Source organism: Euphorbia lathyris, chromosome 2, assembly GCF_963576675.1.
Source record: "Euphorbia lathyris chromosome 2, ddEupLath1.1, whole genome shotgun sequence".
Taxonomy (NCBI): domain Eukaryota; kingdom Viridiplantae; phylum Streptophyta; class Magnoliopsida; order Malpighiales; family Euphorbiaceae; genus Euphorbia; species Euphorbia lathyris.
In genome coordinates this window covers 33,076,506-33,085,188 of record NC_088911.1, presented here as the reverse complement: position 1 = coordinate 33,085,188, position 8,683 = coordinate 33,076,506, and the positions used below count along the sequence as shown (strand labels likewise).

The window sequence follows — 8,683 nt, the reverse complement described above, 5'->3', positions numbered from 1 at the left end:
GACTAGGATAAAAAAAAAAAAGCACAACTCTTCCTCAGTTACAAATGCATAAGCATCTCACGTATAAAGATGTACAGGTGGCAAGGACAGAATTACCCCTATAAGAGTATCTCTGATAGAAGTTGCTTTAGCGAGTGTTAAAACTTAATACATTATACTAAAAAAAATGTATTTCTTTAATCATCCACATCACTTTTGGCAACTTTTGTTAAAAAATGAACTAATAGTAAACAATTTTAAAAGTCAACACAGTGGCCTCATAAATCATTATTAAAAAAAATCTTGGCAACCTTAAGCAGGATCATCAAAAAGTGGCACATTACTTATAGATTTTTTTTTTGAAGGACAACATTACTTATAGATGACTTCAAAGTTCCCAAAGTTATTGTCACCTAGCCAAGCACTCAATCAAACGCCATTTATTAGAGATTCTCTAAGAAGTGGTTCCGGATAGCTAAGGGTGAGATGACACTCTATATCTTTTGCTTCCACCTTTGAATCTAAATAAGAGTCTCGTTTTATATGTTCTAAAATACTGTTCTTTGGCTTCAAAATGGCTATAAATTGAAAACATTAAAGGAGTGTTGTTTGTTTAAGCTTTTCGGATGAACGTTTATCGTTTCACTCCAAACCGTATGAAATATAACGTTTGGTTAGGTTTATATAACCGCAAGGTTTAGCATTTTCTCTGAAAACGGCAACGTTTTGAAACTTTTCACGAAAAGCTCCTATTTGGAGTTTTTTCATAAACATCTGTTTAAATTATCCTTCTTATTTCCATAAAATATGTTTTTTCTTTAACATTATTTATATTTCTAAACATAATTACGGGATGTTTTGTTGCATTCAATAAATTCTTTTTTATTCTTTTTATTTTATTTTGTATATAGATTATTTGTATTAATTTGTATAACACATTTTTTAATTTATAATAGGATAAGGTGCAAAAAAATAGCCCAAACGTTTATAACTATGAGCAATTTTATCCTTTCCTGACAGCAACTATTCAATATAATTTTACCAAATATTGATAATTAAACAGCTAACAACTTACTACAACTACAAACAGCTAATAGCAACCGCAACAACGATTAGCTAACAGCTGAACCAAACAGATCCTAAATACAAAAGTTAAAACCGTGATCAAGATTATTTACATTTTCTCAAAAACTTTATGGGTAAATGGTATCTTGGAAATAGCATAATAGGAGAGCTTCTATAAACTATTACTATGAAGGTTGGTTAAGAGCTAAAATTTAGCATCAAGATAAGTAGTTGAAAAAAAGGAAGATGTATTTAAACTAGTAATTGAGATCCAACGAATATCCAATTGTTAGTGTATTCTCTGCCATGAAATGCAGCATCCCCAATTTAACCAAAATTAACCGAACAAAATGCAATTTCGTAATATTATCTGCCACTCATAATTTAAATATATATATATATCTTCCAACAACCCTTACCCTCTGTTCTCGAATTCCCCCTCTTCCCCTGCTTCCCGCAGGACAGAGATCGAGATACCACCCTTTTTCTCCTCTACCAAAACGATGGAAATGAATACATCCGTCGTACACGGTGGTCCATTCACCACCGCCAACAACCCCGACCATCATCGTGCCCTACCAAAAAAGAAAAAACGCGGCCCTATTCACCTCATCCGGGCAGCATTATATATGCTCAAGCAGAACAAATCCAAGAAAAACAATGTTACCGCCGACGCTAATTCCGGTTCCTTGTGGAAGAACTTGGTGGGTTCAATGCGCCCTTTGCACGCCCAAAACCACCAAACACGGCAGCAGCAGCAGCAGCTGACGGTGACCGCGGGTTTCCCCACCAGCCCCCTGGCTGAGCATATGGAGGTTTTCACGCCACCTATGTCACCGGCTCCCCGGAGCGTTTCATCTTGCGGAAATATGAGCCAATATGCATCGGCCGTGAATCTTCATGAGCTTGATCATGATGATGATGATCATATGGATGAGATTCAGAACGATCAAAATCATGATCATGAATGTGGAATTAACGGTGATAACATGATAGATGCTAAGGCTGAGGAGTTTATTGCTCAGTTCTATCAACAGATTAAAGTTCAAAATCAGGTTTATAATCACCGGCGCCACAAACGAGTTAATTAATTAATCAATGGCCAGTAAACCAAAATTGGAGAAATGGGGATTTTTTTTTTTTGAACTTGAATAATGGGAAAAAGATGAGTTCTGGAGTGTATTGGAGAATGAGGGTTATTTCTTTTCTTCTTTGATTTAAATTGTTTATTTCAATTTATAATTAATAAGCTACTACTAAATTGATAATGCAATTGTAAATTAGGGGTTTTGAATTCAGGGAAAAGAGATTACCTTGGATAAGGATGGAAATCATGGGAATAAATCGATAGTAGCTAGGTTTTTTTTCATGTGTCATTTGTGTTTTCAGTTTTGTTATTTCCACCTCCTTTGGTTTATTTCTATTTTTGTGATTTCATTAATGAATGAAATTATTTTTAATTTTATATATGAAAAAGAAAATTAACAAAAATTTTGGTTATTTCCATTTTCCTCTCTCTTTATCTATCTAGTATTCAATTGACACATGAATTACGTAGGCTCGAGTCCCGGCAAGCCGCCGGAGAATTGAGAATTTTTTTTTAATAATGATGTCTAATAATATTTTGGGGAGAATTATATGAACCTTAATCCCTTTATATTCACTTTTGTTGTGATTTTTTTTAGCAAGAAGAAAAAGATGGACATCTTTCCTTATTTGCATTAAGAAAATAAAACGACGTCGTTTCAATAAAAGCAAAACAATGTCGTTTCATTAAGTGAAAATGCAAATAAGGAAAGCTGAGTATTACCCACTCTTACACTTCTTTTTCTATTTTCCCCCTTTCTTTTTTTACTCTGCTCTAAAACTTGACCGGCCACTTAGTTCCTTTCCTGCCACTCGCCGGCGCCACTTTAACGGAACTCAACCAGACCCTCACCCAACCACTGGCACAAGTAAGTTGTAAATTGTTTGATTTTCTTTTTCCACTCCACTCCACATATCTAGAGACACGTAATAATATTTATTTAATTTTGAATTTTTTTAAACGTTTTGAAATTTTTTTTTACTGATATATTTGAACCCCGAGCCATTTCAGATCATGTTCTGCTATTGATTATACTGCTCAATAGATACCGCTACACAATAGACACGTCACATCAAGCATTTGCCCTTCTATTATTGGACTGGGACCTAAACTTTATGCCTACCAACCCATATTCCTCTGTACTTCAGTATACCCGTCTTTACCTTTTTTAGCTTTTGTACTAAACTTTACTGCCCTACTATTATTCTTTCATAAATGCATAAACTATATATTCTGGGAATATATGATCTAATGAATTCAAAATCTGATCAACTTATTATCATTAATCTGTTACTAGATTACAAATCAATCACATCATCACCAAAATGCAATTAGTAACTCGTAATATTACCCAAAATTTCTAACTCAAAAACTTCTATTTGACGGAGTAAACGAGATCAATAGCCTTCAAGGTGTTTTTCTCCCACAAATACAAAAAAAATCCCCAAAATGTTCAATCATTTTGTGCCTTTTCTCGATTTGAACAGCGAATGTACGTATATAGAGAACAAAAAAATGGTGTACTTGGTAGCTTACCATATTTCCAGACTACGATCTTGAATAGCACTTGATATTGGACCCATCGAATCATCAAAGCAGCAAAAAATGTCCTCCTAGTATCCATTTATCATCTGCGAGCATTTGTTCTTGATCCATCGCAGTCCGTTCCTTAAAGTAGTCTTCATCTTACCTTCTACTGTGTAAACCTTGTACTTTGCAATCCTCTTCTTTCTCTTCATCTCTGGATCGGTGAAACCCCAAGGCGCCGATGAAGTTCGATTCGGCCTCGTCGCTCGTGAAGGAATCGGTGGCAGATCGGGCGACTGCGACTGCGACTGTGACTTAGTCGCGTAGATCTGGTTACTAGTACCAAAGCTCTTCCCGCTTACAATTTCAAACCTCCTATCATTCCCGTACGACCTCTGACCGGAACCGTAATCGTCCATATCAGCAATCGGAGCTCCGGTTGAGAGTGGATTAGCAGGGAAATGAAATGTTAGGGTTTATAATGTGAAGTTGAGTTGATGATTTAGAGCAGATGAAGGGTATAGATGGAAATAAAAAAAAGAAGCGAAAGTTTTTATTGTTTATGTAACCATATAGTTTCCTAAATACATTAACTAATATAAATATACTTTTTAATTTAGTTTTAAGACATAATTTAATAGCCTTAATACATCGGTTGCCAATGCACTTATCAAAAAAAAAAAAAAATAAATAAATATCAATTGCACCTTTATATTTTGAAAAAATATACTATTTACTCATTAACTTGTTTAAAATGAGAATTAATCGCCTGAATTTTCTTAAAATGTTATAATAACCCAATGTTATAATAACCCAACAACTTACTTCAAGTGTATATATTTCAACTTTTTCAAGATAGATCACACCTTAAGAGGCCTGACCGACTTCCACGTGAATTTTAGGTTGTTAAGAATATCTTCAATGCAAACAACTTCAAAAGTTATCAAAAGTTAACAAATCATAAAAAAAAAAACATAATATTTTATTTTATCTATCATTCATGTCATTTTTGGCAACTTAAAAAAAAACGATTCAATACCAAACAACTCTAAAAGTTATCACTATGGTCCCACTAATCATTATTTTATGTATCATTTATTTTAATCATAAATATTATCATAAAATTAAACCAAATGTAATATAATTGTTAAAGGGATATTAACAAGGATAATCGACGATATTCAGAGGTAATAGTGATATTATCTCTAACACCCCCGATAAGCCGATGGAGAAAATGAACTGAGAGACATGCGCGAAGTAGCTGAAATTGAGCGCGTGTTAGAGACTTGGTAAGAACATTGACAAGTTGATCATCCGTTTGAATGAAGCGAACTGTAATGAAACCGGAGGTGACTTGTTCTGGAACAAAATGATAGTCAAGTTCAATATGCTTAGTCCGAGCATGAAAGACTGGATTGCTAGTTAGATAAATAGCCCCAAAATTATCACAAAATAGTTGCACATGAGTATGAACAAGGTAACTAAGATCGTTGAGTAGAGAGCAAAGCTAAAGTAATTCGGTAGTGACATTTGTAACTACTTTATGCTCGCTTTCTGTAAAGGAGCATGCTATAGTCGTTGATTCCTTGTGTGCCAGGAAACTAAGCTATTGCTAAGAAAAACACATCCCCTAAGTCACTAATAGAGGAACAATGAATATGCTGAATTTTGGTAGAGGAGAGAAGTACGCCATAGTTAGAGATACCCGAAATGTAGCGAAACACCCTTTTGACACATTTTCGAGTTCCAATGAGTATATAGAACTAGAGTTCTTGATAGTAATGTCAATCGCAAAAACTATTTGCAATAATATGGATGAGAATAAGATAATGTTTGGACTATGTTTTATTATGTGTGAGTGAGAGATGTTATAATTATTTAGATATTGGACCGAATAATTCATCCCCTCGAAATGCAGTCGGGCCAAGTCCATCTAAAAAATGGAAGATTAGGATTAAGAGTTTAGCCTAATAAGTATAGATAACTACACAATATTCTCTCATATGCCTCCCTCTCTGCGCCTCCTCCCTCTCTATCTCAAACATCCGCTTTAATTCGTAGATGTTTCATTTTTACATTTTGATCAACATCGACTTGGTGATTCGCAACCGGTGTAACAAAATCATAGTAATTCATTTTTTCGTTGTTATTCTTCGTAACGGATTCTACTACACAAGAAAGGTAAGTCTTAAACTCATATTTATATTTATAACATTTGATTATAATCGTCTCGAGATCCAAAAGTAAAAAACAATTAAATATGTCAAGGGCAAATGATACTTTCAGCCCATTGCAATAAAATAATTAATTTAAATTTCATAACAGAAAATTAATTATTTTGTTGTCAATAAAAAGTAATGGGGGAATAAAGGAAGCAATGAGTGATGATGAGAGTACATGGACAGAGAGACAACTTTTACTTTTGGGGGTTATTATTATTATTATTATTATTATTATTATTATTATTATTATTATTATTATTATTATTATTACTACTACTACTACTACGGGATAAGTTACAAATTTACCACTGTCAATTTTGAAGAAGTACCAGTTTATTTTTTAAATGAAACTAGGGGGAGCGTTTCAGAGCCGTAAATCCCAACTAGGTTGGCACCTACTGCGAGACCAAAACGCCCGAACCTGCTTTATTAAAAAGAATGAAAAAATAATAGTGCGTACAAGAGATCAAAGAAAATCAGCTAAACGAACTGATAAACAGTACGGTTATTAAGGTTCTCGCTAATAAATTCCAAACAAGCGGCTGGTGATAAGTCCCACCAACATGCTTCCGGGCTTAGACGTTCCAAATTGGCCAAACAATCAGCAACCTTTTTACTTTCCTTATATGCAAAATCACCACTTGCATCTGACTCAAGCAATTTATTCCTAACATATAAATTGGTACAATTTAATTTATAATGTTCAAATAATAGTAACTAGTGTGTTAAAAAATAAATAAATATATAGATTTAAAATTGCTTTTGCTTGTAAAACTATACAATTTTGTATATTAAAATAATTTTACACTTTTCCAAAAACGACATTGACTAATATAAACTTTATTCTTTTTATTTATTATTATTATTATTATTATTATTATTATTATTATATAATGGACAAATTCCAAATATAATCTGCGTGATTTTGCTGATTTGTAAATAGGTGTCTGTAATTTTTTTATTACAAAAAAGAACTGAGATTCTCGTCGTTAGCAAAATCAATTGATACTATCATTTTGACAGTTGACGATTTCAGAAAAGAAAATTCTTGGAATAAAATTTGTTTAGTACCACATTTATTAAGAATCGTGTTTTCAATTTTCTAAAATTACTATATTTTCAGAGCTTTCTTTTTTTAAATATTATTTTCAATCCTAACTAAACAACACCTAAATGACACTAAAACTAAAAAATTAAAGAATTAAAATTGTTTAGAATATAATTAATTTTTAGAATTTCTTATTTTGATATTATAAAGGATTAAACTCACTTTATCAATCTAAAACCTTTTGATTTGGTCTTAAACTGACAGTTTTTCATACTATTTAACCTGGATTATATTTAAAATTTATTACTATTACTAAGGGTGGAGACAGGGGGTCTGGATCCCTCCGGCCGCCAGAACCACCATGGCCACGAGTAGTTTCGATTCCTCTATCTTTACAAAATGAGGCTGTGGTGGTTCCAGTCTCCATGTTTCTAAGATCCTGTTAGGTTTTCTCTAAATCCAAAATTTCAAATTTTTTTACCTGGTAGTCTCTCTTTAAATCCAAATTTCTATTTTTTCTTTTGCATATTAGGCCTTCGTAAAATCCAAATTTCTAATTTTTTTGGCATGTTAGACCCTTCTTAATCTAAATTTCTAATTTGTTTGGCCTATTAGGCCCTATTTAAATCCGATTTTTTTTCTATGAAACGCAATTTTTTTTTAGGTTAAGAATCTTAAACACAATATAGTTTAATTTTGAAAAGTTTTACATTGGTACTTAAAAATTGGTCCTTGACTACTCTGATTATAACACTTATATATAGAATTTTTTTTTTAACAAGTTCGATTTAACAAATTTTTTTTACACATCTCGTATAAAATCAGTCCTCCAACTGAACAATCCTATATTCACGACTGACTATTATTATTATTATTATTATTATTAGGGTAAATTCCAAAAAAAACCTCTGTGGTTTGATGTTGTTCCAAAAAAAGCCTTGTGGTTTGTTATTACAAAAAAAAGGACTGTGGTTTGCGCCGTTACCCGAAAAACGGAAATGGGCTTAACACCGTTAATTTGCTGACGTGGCACAAGGGTAAAACGGAAAAATCAATTTTTTTTTATTTTTTTCTCTCTTCTCTCTTCTCTCCTCCTCCTTCTTCCTTCTCTCCTCCTCCTGCTTCTTCTTCCTTCTTCTTCCTTCTTCTTCTTTTTTCTTCTTCTTCCTCTCTCTCTCTTGAAAGACTTGCATATGGTTTTCATTGACTTGGAGAAAGCATATGATAAGGTACCAAAGGAAGTACTTTGGTGGGCCTTGATAAGGAAAGGCATTTCGCGGAAATATATTGACATCATAAAGGACATGTATGAGGGAGTATGCACGAGTGTACGTACTAGTGTTGGGAAAACTGAAGAGTTTCCTATTACGATTGGAGTGCATCAAGGTTCCGCACTAAGCCCATTTCTTTTTGCCATCGTTATGGATGAACTAACAAGTTCACTTCAAGATGGTATACCATGGTGCATGCTGTTTGCAGATGATATTGTGTTGGTTGATGAGACGAAAGAAGGAGTGGAGATGAAGTTGGAACTATGGAGGCAAACTCTAGAATCTAGAGGCTTTAAGTTGAGTCGAAGTAAGACAGAATATTTGGAGTGTAAGTTTAGCGGCCGTAGGAGTAGGGAGGCAGGGACAATCACCCTAGATGGGAGAGTTGTTCAGGCCTCGGATTGCTTCCGGTATTTAGGATCTATTATCCAAACGGATGGAGAAGTAGATGGAGATGTTGCCCATAGGATTAAAGCTGGTTGGT

General features: G+C 33.5%; 1 protein-coding gene across 1 annotated transcript; it reads right to left on the bottom strand.

Moving 5' to 3' along the window:
* Positions 1-3,492: 3,492 nt before the first annotated feature.
* LOC136220280 (uncharacterized) lies at positions 3,493-4,216 on the bottom strand. Its single transcript, XM_066008081.1, has one exon. It carries the CDS (start codon positions 4,075-4,077, stop codon positions 3,745-3,747), a length of 333 nt encoding a protein of 110 aa, XP_065864153.1. The 5' UTR covers positions 4,078-4,216; the 3' UTR covers positions 3,493-3,744.
* Positions 4,217-8,683: the final 4,467 nt, after the last annotated feature.